Source organism: Nothoprocta perdicaria, unplaced genomic scaffold (assembly GCF_003342845.1).
Source record: "Nothoprocta perdicaria isolate Ctin4 unplaced genomic scaffold, notPer1 scaffold_65, whole genome shotgun sequence".
In the NCBI taxonomy this organism is placed as follows: Eukaryota; Metazoa; Chordata; class Aves; order Tinamiformes; family Tinamidae; genus Nothoprocta; species Nothoprocta perdicaria.
The window spans coordinates 1,235,108-1,250,102 of NW_020455921.1; the positions used below are offsets into that span (position 1 = coordinate 1,235,108).

General features: G+C 43.9%; 1 protein-coding gene across 2 annotated transcripts in view; it reads right to left on the minus strand.

Annotated features, from left to right (window-relative positions):
- Positions 1 to 378: 378 nt before the first annotated feature.
- The window catches only part of FAM110B (family with sequence similarity 110 member B), a 68,235-nt gene continuing 53,618 nt past the window's right edge, over positions 379 to 14,995 (minus strand). For both annotated transcript variants that reach the window (XM_026050099.1, XM_026050098.1), the window contains exons 2-3: positions 12,583 to 12,648; positions 379 to 3,227 (exon numbers count right to left, since the gene is read on the minus strand). In XM_026050099.1, coding sequence (XP_025905884.1) covers positions 1,840 to 2,952 — 1,113 coding nt within the window. In that variant the 5' untranslated portion in view covers positions 2,953 to 3,227; positions 12,583 to 12,648 and the 3' untranslated portion in view covers positions 379 to 1,839. The remainder of the gene's footprint in view (positions 3,228 to 12,582; positions 12,649 to 14,995) is intronic.

Here is a 14,995-nt window from a genome sequence, read left to right on the forward strand (position 1 = left end):
AAAGAGAACACTAACTGGACTTTGTAAAACATCTTTAATATYCAAAAATATAAATATGCACTACTGAAGAATAATTCAGAAGACTGCAGTGATCCCTTATGAACAGATGCTATAAACGGGAACAGTAACAGTGCTAGGTAAGGAAGAAGCAAGCTATTTTGGGAGTCCTGAAACCCTCTTCTCGTTCTTCAGCAGATCTTGCTGCTACGGTTCATTTTTAAAAAATTATGTTCTGAAAAAGCACTTTTAGGAAGAAACCTTTTACTGGAGCTATTATTTAACCAAGGCTTTCTACAGCACTAAAACACCCTGCAACTGAGTTCCTGATATAGCTTAAGAATGAGAGGAGTAAACAAGCGAGCAAAGAAAAAAACACCATACCTGCACCAGGAGCTATTTATTAGCATAACACTCTTCCTTTTAAAGATTTCGTAACAACTGAAGTATATACAAAGTCTTACAGCATTTACACAATAAAAAAGGTTCCTATTAGCTGATGAAGTATAAGGTAGTGCTGCAGTTAACTTCAAAGCATGTATACAATAATGATGAAGCAGACCACTRTACTTTCCACTTCTCCGCTGCCACACCGCAACTGCCCGTTGAAGTGGCAGTTTAGACCGCTGGGAAGACACAGATTGTCAAAAGGTTTGTAACAGGTTGACCTGCAGCACTAACCATGGTAAGGAGAGGAGAGAGAGAAAAAAAAGGAAAAAAAGCTACATACTGTCATGTTTCTACACTTTCCTAGAGCTGTAACAAACTTTCACAGCCGTAGATATAACATATGCAAGACAACATAATCACAATTTCTCAGATATAGGTCAGCTACTGAGTGTATTTACTTCTGAGTAGGAGGCATTATATTGATATGGCTGTGTATTTCCGTTTTTTGTTCATGAACTGTTCCAACAGGTCTACAAAAAATTAAAAGACAGCATGGAGTTGGTAGTCATGATGTGTTTGACTAATAAAGGCATTCAATATCAGCTATAGGATCTAATCATTCCTGTCAAAAGTTTAAGACCAGGAATCTTTGAGTAAAAACGAAACCCACAAAATCCCACACCCAAGACATTTTCCTCTGTTGATTCTGACCTTCTTTAAGCCTTTCCAACAGGGTAATATAAAATCATTAAAATGCTTGCCCTCAAACAAAATACAAGACTCTGTTTATAGGATGTCAAGCAGATTCACTAGGCTATTTCTGCTGTAAAATCGAGGGAGCTTACCTAGAAAATGAAAACTCTTATCGAATAGTCCCTTACTGCAAGTAGGGATACGTATTTTAAGAAAAATGCAGCTTTCTTTGCCTTTTAGAAACAGTTTAACATGTGCCAGTARCCCACTTTCTGCAAGAGATCAGGCTGCTCTGCCTATTGTTATATGTCCAAATCTCTTATTTTGGCCAGTATTACTTTTATTTGCCCAAAGGGATTCTGATTCGGTTTAGAAACTAGTAACATCTGTTGACAATAACTGTATTAAGACAAAAAGTGACATATAAAAATCCACAAGGAACTACATAAATATCAAAGAAGTCATATAACCTTTCCATGTAAACACTTTTGATTATGCTGAAGCCCTAATTAGATTCTTGTCTTAAACTTTTGGCAGATACTGTGTACGCTCAGCCAGGCTTTGTAGTTAGTTATTGTTCAAGTGGAAGCCAGGTCAGTTCACATGTTGACAGGCATGCAACTTGAAAACATTGCACAACAAGCAACACAAAAGAGATTTGAGAAGTGTACAAGACTTCAAGTAGACTTCACAACCCTTCACAACTGAATATTCACAGACAAAGATACAGTCCTCGCTTTTCCTCCTGTGGATTTCCTCTCACACGTGGGACACTTTCTGTGACTCTCTAGCTTGCTTGATGCTATACAACCACTTGATGATCCTGGCATTCCTTTCAATGGCAGAAATGCCATATGGCACACGGTCATTGGCACTGTCATCGTTTCTAAGGTCACTGTTGCTGTCCTGAGACTGTTCACAGTCTGAGCTAATCATGCTTGCGCTGCGAAAGTTGAGGGATATAATATCAGAGTTAGCCCTTGCAAAGTTTTCCATCCCGAGGTTTTCAAGCTCTTCAGGATCCAGTCCACAGTAGTTAAAGAATCGTTCAACATCTGCATCGACGCGAAAGTATCTGTCGCTTAAGTCAGATTTTGATCGCTGTAGGGAGGGTCTTCTACTAACTCCACATCCGGGCTCGACCGGCTCGATCTCGGGGGATTTGAGGGTGGCAATGGCAGCGATTTTGGGTTTGGGAGGCAGAGGTGGGGCTGAACTACTGCAGGGTATTGCTTTTAAGGGCTTTGCACTAGTTACTTTCCTAATGTCTGAGGAGCTGTGAGAGACGTGCAAGAAAGTCTCTGTGGACTGGTCCAGAAGCCTTCTGCTCACGTTGGAGCTGCTCTCCTGAGGGCTGCTGCGGCCCTGCGTGGGATAAACCTTTAAGGACTCGGCGAACGAGTGGCGGTTCAGCTCYGTCGAGTCGGCCCTGTGCGGCGGCCAGTTTCGCGAGCTGTGTTTATGGCCTGACCCCGAGCTGGAGCCTTCGGAGCTGTTAATGATATTTTTCAAAATCTCCAGTTTCAGATTTTCCCTCTGGACGCCGCTCTCCGTCTTCGCGTTGTTGCCGAACACCTTCAGCGTGGGGCTGCCCAGCGCTCGCTTGGCGGCCGGGCACACGGGCGGCTTCGCCAGCACCGCCGGCTTCACGGGCTCCTGCTTGGCGTTGATCACCTCTTGGCTCTTGACATACTTGGCCTTATCGGCCTCCAGTCTCTCCACGGCGCTCAGCCGCTTCGGGTTGGGCTCCGCCTGCCTGCGGAAGTAGTCGGGTCCTTTGTTGAGGATGCGGAGCGGAACGGCGGACGTGAAGGTGACGGCGGGACTGACGGGCTTCACCATGCTACCTGTCGGTAGTGTTTCTGTAGGCATGTTTGGTGGTCTTTCCCCCGCAGCCGTTTTGGATTCTTCTCTGGGCTCTTCTAAATGCACGGTGTAGAAACATGTACATCAAGCCCGGCGAGGGGCAGGTGAATCCCGGAATCGGAGTGCTAGCAGCAGCGCCTCATGGCACAGCTCGATAAACAAACGGGCGAAGGCACCCGTGCGCAGAGCGGCCACCGACGCGAGCCCGCGTTAGTCTGCTCCGCCGCGTCCCTTCTCCTCGGCGGGAGCGCGGCCGCTTCCTCGGCACCTCGGGCGGCGACCTGGAAGGCACAATAACCAAGGACACGTCAGCGAGGGCGCCCGGCGCCGCGGCGCCGCGAGAGGCGGCCTGCGCGCGGCCTGCGCSACATGGCGCCCGCTGAGGCCTCCGCGCGCCTGCCCGCCCCATTCTGCCCATGCCCACCGTCCCATTCCGGACTTGACAAAATTATTCCCAAATGGAAGTAAGAAAGTCATCGGGATGACTTCGGTTGACATTGGTTTATTTCCGGAGGTGGATGGGGAATAGGAAGCCAAATGGTTGGGTCCAGCGGATTAGAGCCATCTGTTTCCTGAAGATCAGTGAAAAAGCACTTTCAAACTGGTTTCTATGGCTTTGACTGGTTGATTTTTTGTATGTGCTTTCTCTCTAAACCCATAACATTTTATTCCTCATGCCCTGCTATTCACAGAATGCAAGTGCATCTTCCTWTTTTATTAAATGTTCCATAAAATGGACGGGTCTAAAAAGCGAAGCACAATCAGAGACACCAAGCACTTCAAGTGCAATGCACGCACTTCATGATTACTCTAAAATAAATCCACCATTAAAATGGCTTGCTAAAGCYACCCACTCTAGCTTGGAGTCCGAAACATCAGTCACCGGAGCACTGGTGCTCCAGCAGTAAAGCACAGATCAAATGGACCACCAGAATTTGGAAATCACTTAGCAGGAAAAATAAAAAAAAATGTTTTTTGATGCAAGACTTTGGGAGCCCATGACACATGCAGATTAAGCTTGAAATAAAAATGTGTTTACACTTGCRTATAGCTGTTCAAGCTGTTCCAAGTTTTCTACCGAGCACTAAGTCTGAACGAAGATTAACTTAGTACCTAAGTTATGTTAAGATTTTCCTACTTAAGATTGTCACAACAGTCCAAAACCTAGTGCTGTGAATGATGCAAGTGCTTTAACAATTTTCTTCCACACGAGACACTGAAGGGCACTTATCAAAGAATCTACTTATCAAGCCGTGATTTAGCTAATGGATCTCATTTGTTTTATTATTGCCCTATTTATCTATGTTGCCCTTTTAAATATCCCACTTCTGCTGTCACTGAATTCTTTGGGGAGAGAAAGAAAAGCTGCTGCTACTTCTTCCCTCCTGCTAAGGAACATGGAGCAGCAGCAGGATCCCGCCTGGTGATGAGCTGCTTTAGTGCATCTCATAGTGCTGTGTGCTCCTCCACCAATATCCACCTCACTAATGCAGGATACGTCAATCAGCATGTTGCTTGGACCAATTACCTTTAAAAAAATCCAAATAAAAGTACACTTAACCATAAAGGCAAATAGCTTCAAGTACTTATTCCCAGAAACAAATGATTTATACATTGAATATTCCCTCCAATTCATTCAAGGTCAAAGTAAGCAAATAAAATCTATAAATGCTATAATGAGATTATAGGAAAAAGCTGAGCTTTCTCTTGAAGGCTTATGGAGACAAGTATTCTTCAAATACAAACTAACATATTTAGGTGGGTGATAAACCAGACACACATTCACTGCAATTGAAAGGGTAGTGAAATGTTAATTAAGCTTCCCTTTTAGTGTTGCTTTATAAATCCTAGTGCTAACTCCTCAGTAGTTWGACTTCCTGAATTTTAACTAAGTCTTTCTGAAAGAGAAAAAGCTCTTTTTCCTCGTTAGAATCAACATATTTATTGGCACTACTATTTCAAAGTCAGGGTATCAAACACCCAAATGTACTGCAGGCAGTTCTGACACGCATCTGCACATGCACATTTCTATTCTGCACACACAACTCAAACCTTCCCACATCACCAGGGCAGAGCTTAACTGCTAAAGTGCTTACAAAAATACCTGACCATCGTGTATATTTTGTATTTTTGTGCATAAATCAAAAATACAAATGTGCAATGGTGTTGCCACTTGAACAAGGAACAACTCTGCTTCCTTCTTTGCTGTTGTCACTGAAGGTTCCCATGGTTCTGACTCAGCAGACGCTGCCAACTCCATTCTCCTCTTGCAGGAATCACAGAATTACAGAATGGTTGAGGTTGGAAGGGACCCCTAGGAATCATCTAGTCCAARCCCCCTGCTCCAGCAGGAACACCCAGAGCACAGGGCGGCATCCAGGCGGGTTTGGAAGATCTCCAGAGAAGGAGACTCCACAACCTCCCTGGGCAGCCTGTGCCAGGAGCGCAGGACTGTGGGCAGCAACTGTGGGAATTGAAGCACCAGCCTCAGGAACTGCTTTGGGAAGTCTCTACCACCACTTAAGTGCATCTTCACCCAGGACAGCCCTCGTCAATACAAGTTAAGCTCCATGCAGCTATGGAGAAGGATGAATGATAGCTCTGCCTGCCGTTCCAAGTGCCCTACATTCAAATATCACAAGAAAGTTTATTCAACACGCTCTCTGAGAGCTAAAAAGAACTAAAGCAGATGCCATTAGGTAAGAAAGTGGGATGAAAAAGAGGAGGAGGCGTGTAATGTGTCAATGCAGCAACTGCTGTGCTGCATTGATGACTGTAGCTTAATTCTGCCGCTGCGAGCGTGGAAAGTCACCGTAACTCCTGCCAGCTCCTCTGCTGCTGCTGCCCACGGCACCCGAAATGCAGCTCGGCAGCTACGGGAGCCTCCTCCTCCCTGACTTCGTGGCTAAGGCCAAAGGCGAAGCCGCAGCAGCAGCAGCAGCAGCAGCAGCAGCAGCAGCAGCAGCAGCAGCAGCAGCGCCATGCAGTCCCGGGAACACAAACTGTGCCAGCTGTGAAAACCTTCCTTGCAGCACTGGGGCAGAAAAGGCTTCTTGTGGGGTTTACATTACAAAGAGCCTCCAGGTTTTCTCACTTGTAGTTTCCATGGGGGACAGCTCTAGTACCACTTTTTCACTATAGAGATGCAAGGACAAATAGAATGCAGAAATTCAATGGTTTTCTCCAGCCGCTCCAGGAAATGTTTAAGATATACTTAGGGACCCCAAACCATTCCTTACAGACTGATAATTTCCTCTACATCTAAATGCCTATTCTGTAGATCTTATTCTGCCATATACTTGGCTGCATTTTACAGGATTCTTTGTAGATTTCTACTATAGCTCTTCCCTACAATAATCATTAGACTTAACAGATACACTATTTAAAATAAAACCAAACTAGGAACACACACACACACACACACAACTATAGTTCATTTTCATACTACACATCTATTAATAAAAACTTTAAGTTCATACCAACAGAGCTCTGTAACATCCAGTGATTGTCACAGAGCTGATGAGTAGAACACAAAAATATAAAAAGGGAGAGAGCTTTTCTTTTCCTTTTTTCTTTCTTTTTTTTTTTTTCCTTTTAAAGCCGTATTTTCATCCACACACATTGATTCAGGATTCATTTGTCACAGAGGCAGAGATCCAAAGYACTTATTCATCGTAGGCATCATACTCTAGTCACTGTTAGGTCAGCAATATGTTTGTCGGATACTCACATTTAATAACAGTCTCACTAGCTGCATGACTTAGGGGAATGAAATACAGCCTCCAGCAGCAGGAGTTACGTAACTTAACAAAATACAAATAAATTCTGTATAAGCCATTCTTTTCTTAAAGGCAACACAGTAAAAAGACACAAACTATGCCAGAACTTTGGAATTACAGCTCTGCATAGTCTAAATATACAGGCTCTTGAAATAAAAAAAAGAGTTTATGAAGTGGCCGCACCAGCAAGTATTTATTTCTGGAACTATTATTAATACAATATTATTGTACAATACTCAAGTTTATTTTTTTCTCTTGTGTCTAAAACTGCATTCTAAACACAAACTGAGCAGTGTTGACAGTACTGAACACAACTCCCTCCCCATTTGCCTTGGGTGTCCTGCACCTTGGCCAAATTTCAACCAGTAGTATACTCACAAGAGCACTATGTATTTCAACAATATCAATGTCACAGCACAGCAGCAATGAAGAGCAGTGAAAATCTTGCTCAAATAAGGGGAATTTTTGCTGTTGACTTCAGTGGAACAGGTTTGGCCGGCCAGTCTAAGCTGAAGCTGATGCTCTTAATTCATTTYGCTGAGGCAGCGGATGAAAGATGGGTGCAGGAGGTGGGATGAAGCACAGTGGTAAATGTAATGAAGGCTGACAGGCCCTGCTCTGCTCTCCTTAGTATTTAAAGGCCTGTGTCAACTTTATTTTCCAGATGGTAAAATATAACCACAACCTCAAGATGCACCATAAATATCACATAAATTCAGGCTCAAGCCATCAACAAGTGATCTCAAGAGGACTCAGTAGGATGATGACCTGTGTTCAAATACTAAAACGCATGGAAGCAGCTTCTGGCAAACCCACAAACCTAGAAAGCTGCAAGATCTTAGCAGAGATACTTGCACCTCTGTAACATGTGCATGCTTCCCGGGAGCTGCTCAGAGACATCTCTCACARCAAAAGTCTTCAGAAAGAATTCTGTTCCCTTTTAGTCACGAAAWCCTCCCCTGCTAACGTTTCTACCCAATAATCATAATCCCTCTCGGTTACACTTTCGGTGATTTCTTTAAAGAGTTAAGAGATCTGCACAGCTACTCAAGAAAGCTATAAATTAAATTTTCTTTTCTTCCAACTAGACAGCACGAAAAATGTACAAGCCTTCCTATTATTTGGAGAGCTATTACATGCTGTGCCTGTCAAGGCAGTAATGAAAACCARGTCTGTTTTCTCCAGACCCCCATGTTTTTTACATCATACTGTGGAATAATTTCACTGTGTCATTTAAAAGCAAGTCAGGGAAGGCCCTGAACTGAGGTCCATGCTGAAACTTTTTGTTAAATTCGTAGCTCTTGCTTTCAGTGACTACTTCTGTTTTATCAGAATGATTACCTGAGCACTCTGCAAAGCTTTGGGAAACGTCTTTAGTACCTACATGTGGACCAGGCTCATGTTCCCATCGTTCCCATGTTTATGCTGCTTCGACTCCTTTAATCCCATATTTCTCCTTACCCATCACACTTGAGTCTCCATCCCCCTCTCCACAGAAATACCACAGCAGAGCAGAGAGGAGCAGCAGCCTTCATGGCAGCTGCCTTCATAGGAAACTATACTAGGAACCTCATGATGCTCAATATGTTTTAAAATAATTTCTAGGAAATAGGACAGTTTCAGCTGGGAAGATTTAGGAAATGGCACCTAAGAGCACCCAGAGTCCCGCTGACTCAGGCTCTCCCTCCGAAGGGGGAACCAAGTCTCTACTCTGCAGATCAGGGATCTGATTCAGTCTCTCGTGTCTCCAAAAAGTGCAGCAATTTCTGACCTGGGGGTTGGGAATGGGGGCTGCTGCCACCGCAAGCAGCTCCATTTCTGTGGGAAAGAAAAACTCTGCCAGCCGGGCGAGAGGGCCGACCCCGCGGTTAGCGCAGATTTACTGGGAAAGGTCTGAGAGAACTGTTTACAACGAGGGATATATTAAAGGAACATAATCTCATAGCTATAAACAGATTTTATTTAAGAAACAACAATAAAGCCACAATGAAAATACTGGCAGTTAGACATTCCCTTGTAGTTACGAATCCTGCAGAACTCCAGAAATGTCCAAGTGCACCAAGACCCAAAGTAAATAAATACAGCCTAGGAAAGAAAAACAAGCCCAATTTATGCCATGAAAGGCACAAAACATAAAGAGCTATTATGGATGGAAAAAGCACATCAGACTTGGTGTTTCCTTTCCTTCCGTAATCAGATTTAATTAGTAGGAAGAGCTTTAAAAAAATATCCACTTAGTAGCCCTTTCAAAGTTTCTTGCCCTTTGTGAGAATATATTYGAAAGACATAGTGTGCAAGAACATAGTCTTCTTGTTATAAAACACAGCAATTTTTACAAGTAGCGAGCCAGAAAATTACAGAGTCTCCTCTTAGTTACTGTTATACTGTGATCTTATTGTTATTTTGTTTTAAGGAAAATGCTTTTTCAGAAATTACACAGACTGCCCTAGCTTAATACAAATATTAAGATATAGCCAATAAGCATAATGTATTAAGAAAGTACAGGAAGACTTTTAATAGGTAGTTTAGCAGGTAAGATTAAACTCCACACGTGCTAAAGCTGACAGCCGTCCAGCAATAATCACGTCCACCCAGGGCACCAGAAGGGGCCTCCTTCTGCCACAGACCTCGCACTGCGCTGGGGCTGCCTGTTACCCGCAGTTCCCTGCTGCTCGTCACAGTGACCCCTGTGTAGGAACCGTCCTTGCCAGCCCCACGAGCAGGCACAGCAGGGCTGGCTACTCCAGAACAGCTTCATCGACCCTGTCATTTTTCCAGGAGAACCATTTCTCACCATCCAGGCTATGAAAACATGAAATGCTCCACATTTGTGTTTTTCTTAAATAAACACATTGCAAAAGTTTTGACGACCTAAAAGCAGATGAAGTCTAATTTCTTTCTTTCTTCTTTTTTTTTAAAGCCCAAATGATTTACTGCAGTGTTCGAGGGTACTGTAACCTTCAGAGCAACTCAGTGAAATACATCTTTTATTTTTGAATGGCATATGATATGGCATTTTCCCACATCATATGAGGATTGATTCCCCTTTTCTGCAGCACCAAACCTGAGGAATAAGAAGTTCAGAATAAAAATAAAAGCAGTCTTGAAGACATAGCTGTATATTTTTAAAACTCCTTTAAGTAGATGCTTAAAAATTCCAGCTCTGGCTCTGGAACACAATGTCAGTGTGGTTTAAGCCTTTAGTGTTATTATAAGATGTTGCAATCAATATGATGGGGCTGTATAATCTAAGACAAATAACATTTTCTACATGCACAGCATAATTATACATTTGCGTGTACACTAGAAGCCTGCACTATTTTCAAGTTACTTGAATATTTCTAGCATATTTTCTACTTAATCGCTCCACCAGAAGCATGTGCGCATGTACAGAGCGCACATTAGAACTACAGATCCTCAAAAACTGATAAGGATGCAGTTGGCTGTTTGTTAAAGAGTTATTATAAAAACTGCTTTCTCATACCCAGTTTGGCATTTAATGTAACGGCTGCTCACTGAAGCATTTAGAAGGTGAGGAGGTCGAGACTCCTCGTGCTACACGAGTTTCAAAATATCTGAGGACCTTGATGCTGTGATGATGATGCTGGAAATTCTTCCTGCCCACGGTTTTTGGGAAGCCCCTAAGAATGTCCTTACCTCAGGTGAGGAAGAACTTCTTCACTGTGAGGGTGMCAGAGCCCTGGCACAGGCTGTCCAGGGAGGCTGTGGAGTCTCCTTCTCTGGAGGTCTCCAAACCTGCCTGGATGCCGCCCTGTGCCCCGTGCTCTGGGTGTCCCTGCTGGAGCAGGGGGGTTGGACTAGAAGATCTCTAGAGGTCCCTTCCAACCTCAACCATTCTGGGTTTCTGTGATTCTGTGTCTGGAGGCAGAGCCATGGCACTCGTGTATTTAAACAAGGGAAGAAGGAGGCAGTGAAGGGAGGGTTGAGGCCTTTGAGAGTTAAGAGGGAAAACAAAATCCTGAGAAATAGGAATTGGGAGTGGGGGGACTGGTACAAGAGGGAAGAGTGGTGAGATATGGAGCGGTCCAGGACACACACAGTCACACGTTAAAAAGCAGAGAGAAAAGGGTGTTGATGGTAAAGAAGAGCGGGTCTGGAAGCAGAAAAAGCACAAAAGAGGAGAAGAAAAAAAAAATGAAGAGACTATTCAAATACTCCTGATAGTACTCCATGAGGGAGGACATCTGGTTTCAGCCTGAAGGTCCCCTCCGGTGGCCACCTCCTCTCCAGCTTGTTCTCCTCAGGGTACAGAGATGTCCCACACTATTAGATGCAACTGATCATTGATCTCCATCCATTTCTAGATGTACTCTCTAAAAATAAGTAGTTCAGATCCACTGGCTACACCGCGGCAGCCAGGAGTGAATGCTGCTCCCATCTCAAATCAGAGATTCTATCCTTTCCATTGGTAAAACAAGCAACTCATTGTCCCCCAAGTTACAGACCTCTCAGGGCATCTGTGCAAACACTAACATCGAATTATTTTCCTGAGAAGACCTGAAGTAAATCCTATAGAGTGTGAAAATGGGAGAGTGAAAACATGAAGTGYGACTGTGAGGTCAGGTTAACTTGTGACCACAAAAGTTAAGAGCAGAATAATTATCATAGGATTTCTGAATGTTAACTGATGTCAATCACCGGCACAGCTTGGACAGCTTTGGTGTCTTTCATTTTATACTACAATATATTCAGAATTGAGGTCTGAATTTCCCCAGCTTACAACATTTGGTTCTGAGACAACTCCAACATTACGGGAATGGAWTTTTACCTTCAAATTAGCCGTGCGTACTCTCAATCTTAACATTTTTTTCTCTTGAAAGAAAACAGCAGTGATAATTGCTAATTTAAGACCCCACACGAGCAAATTTCCTTTCTGAGGCCAAACACAGTGATTGGAAACAGCTGAACATGAAATGTCTTTTTCTGAACGGAACTGAAGGAACGTGCCGTGTGCGGCCGATTTGCTACACAGCGCAGCACATACCGGTTACTGATGGTTTTCTTTTACACAAGCATGAAAAGTCCTCTCATTTAAAGYTGACTGTGGGAAGTGAACTATGCTTTCCACTCCACTCAGCTACTCACGAACACTCGAGCCTTCTAGGGCCATTTTACTAACCTACAGCCACTGGCACAAAACGCCACACTCCTAACTCCTCTCTCCTCCTTTAGTCCACTTGGGTTTCAGCTGTTTGTCTTCCCACTCGCTGAGAATGAAGCTACTTGACATACCACATTCTTTCAACTATTCCCAATATTGGATTTTTCCCCTTTTGTCTAGAAGCTGTAATGACGGAGTTTGGATGATTTCAAACTTCAATGCCTGCCACTTGCTCAGACCTTCAAATCAACTTCAGAGTGTGCTGAGGACGGACTCAGAGACGTTGAAACTGTCTTCTGTTTTCGAGACCAATAACAAGATAAATAAGAATAATCCCTGGAGGCCTAAGGCTAAAAGCCCTCGCTTGAGCTCAAACTCCTCATTATAACAAGTTCTCACAGCTTACTGAATTGAAAGACCAGACAAAGTACAGAGTGGAAATGAAGAAAAAAGCAACCCTTGCACTAGTGGCCTGTTTCAAGAGGATTCTGCCATGCTGACACAAACACCTCTGTGTGATGGGGGACAGCAAAAGGAAACCTGCACCTTTCTTAATCACAACAGATACATATCACAGCCCATCAGCCCGTGACTGAAGAAATTAGTAAAGATCAAGACGGAGATTTATTGAAACCATGACATACCGCCCAAGAAGAAGCAGAACAGCCCTTCTGGAATTACCCTTGTTATTACCCACCCCCGGACAAGGAGACGTAGGTTGATGCAAGACGGTACCTGTGCGAACGCGGTGCTCGACTCTCGCGCAGGCGCCGAAGGGCAGACTACAAGGCTTCAAGGGATCTGTTCAAAAGAAGAAAAAAAGGTAAAAAAGGCAGAAATATGGCAACCACCGACATGTGAGTGGTGCTGCACGACTCTGCAGTGCTAGGGGCACTCAGGAGCCTCRGAGCATCCGCGTGCAGGGGATGCAGCTCGTGGAGCGCGACCGAGCCGGAGCCGCGCGGCCCGAGCAGCAACAGGGCTCAACGCGGCAGCGAAACTGCAAGCCACCAAGGAAGGAAAAGATTATGTGCCTTTTAGCCCATGATTACAGACCATATAAACGCTACCCACCACTTGGGCCTTAACCACACCTAGGGAAGAACAGAGAAAACACTGGGGGAAAAAACAACCCCTAAAACTAATTCCATGAAAGAGGTTTGTGGAGGCTAGGAATCRGTGTCAGCTCCCTCGTTTACCACAGCTATAATATTAACATTCAGATGTTAATGTTACTGCAGCTCAGTTGCTAGTGAGTCTCGGCATAAAGAAATCATTGGCAATGGTTAGTTTTTAAATGACCTTTCAAATGCTGGTTTAAGGTCAAAGAATAAAAGTTTGTGTGCTAGGAAAATGAAAACACAACACAAAACACGTCCCCGCAGGACGTGCCGGGAGCTGCCAGGAGCTTTTCCACACTAACGACTCTCCTGAAGTTTTCCGACCCTCTTATGTGGTTATAAGGAATTGGTTATCTACTTTTTAGCATCTGTCTGCATGGATTTTACTTTTTAGCATCTGTCTGCATGTATTACTCACAGAAGAACTATAGTATTGAACCAGTGATATAAAATTGAAGGTATGAAGTTTTTGTATGAATTAACAGACATCTTTGTACTCTGTCATCTAATTATTTTTGTTAAGTTTTGTTAACATCTTCACCATATAGACAGTAGAGTGAAAAATCCCTCTTGCATATTTAGATATTATGTGATTCTCTAAATTTAGCAGTTAGTTACACACAATAGTTAAGGAAAGACAAAACAGTATATCCATTTAAGACATGCCCAATACAGACACCTTTACTTATGCATTAAAATGACTGTTGATACTTTCCTTAGGCTGCATTTTGCTACTGAGTGTATAATGTTCTACACATATACCTCAGGTTTCATTTTTGCCACGSACTTTTTTTTTCTGCTTTTGATTTTTGACTGTCTGCACAGACGCTACCGCTTTGGAAGCACGAGCAGGATTTCACTCTTACTCTTTTGGCACRTGAACAAGATTTTCCTACAGCATTAGTCCCCTCTAAGGACAGACCTGCAAATGTGCCCAGCACCTACCAGCCAGGGAAGCAGAGGCACTAGTGGCCCGGCCAGGATTCCTCCACCWCCCTCCTCTGGCTCTTCCAAGCCCCTCTTCCTCACCATTCCTCCCGCCTTGTCCCTCCTTCGAGATGAGATCTGGATTCCGTATTCCCCCCTTCAGCAATTCCACTCCCACGTTTATGCGAAGCAGCACAACACTGCAAACTGTATTTAATTGTAAATTATGTTAAAATATGGGTGGATAGGCTGGGGCTTGCTTAAAACAAAGGTTTCTTTGCTTCTCCCTACTGAGACCAATGTGCATCTCTGCCAGTGCCGTCGGTATCTCTCCCATCTYGCCATCCCCTTTCATGTCTGAGCAGCATGTTCTTATGTTCTTATTCRTTCTTTTTTTTCTCTCCTCTCGCTCAATTCCTCTCAGCTCCATCCGCCTCCTTTCCAACACGTTACCTCATCCTCTCTGCTTGCAGCTACACAGACAAATATCTCCAGCCACCCCATAAAAAGGGTAGTTGATCAGGTCTTTAACAGTCAGAGGTCTGTATCTGTTAGCCAAAGATGGCAATATAAATAAATAAGAGGTGAGACAGCACYCAGCTGAGAGGCCGGGCCTGCTCCACTGACTTGCCTGGGCCGACATCTCTGCTATGGTCTAGCCTTTCTTGAACTTGAGGGGAGCAGACCTGTTGCCCAAAAGTCCAGCACCTGCTGACAACAGTGGACTTATCTTTACATGTGCACAGCTACCCTAAGGGAAGGACTAAACACCCATTCCTCTAAGCCGGCAAAGGGGCTGGTGCCACCCAGCAGAAGGGCAGAAAAGTCTAGCTGACACATTCACAAAGCAGTGTCTTTAAGGAGAGCTCTTAAACACAGACATAGTGCCRCAGGCTGTGCACCAAAAAGCCTCCTTCTCATCATATCAGGTATTTACAGTATTTTTAATTGGTATCATACAAAAACACACATCTATATTTATTTATCTCTCTCTATATGGCTTACTTTAATATTAGTATTTCAAAGAGATGTAAATCTGGAAACGTGGTCTGGACGAGTGCACAGTGAGGTGGACTGAGAACTGGCTGGATGGCAGAGCT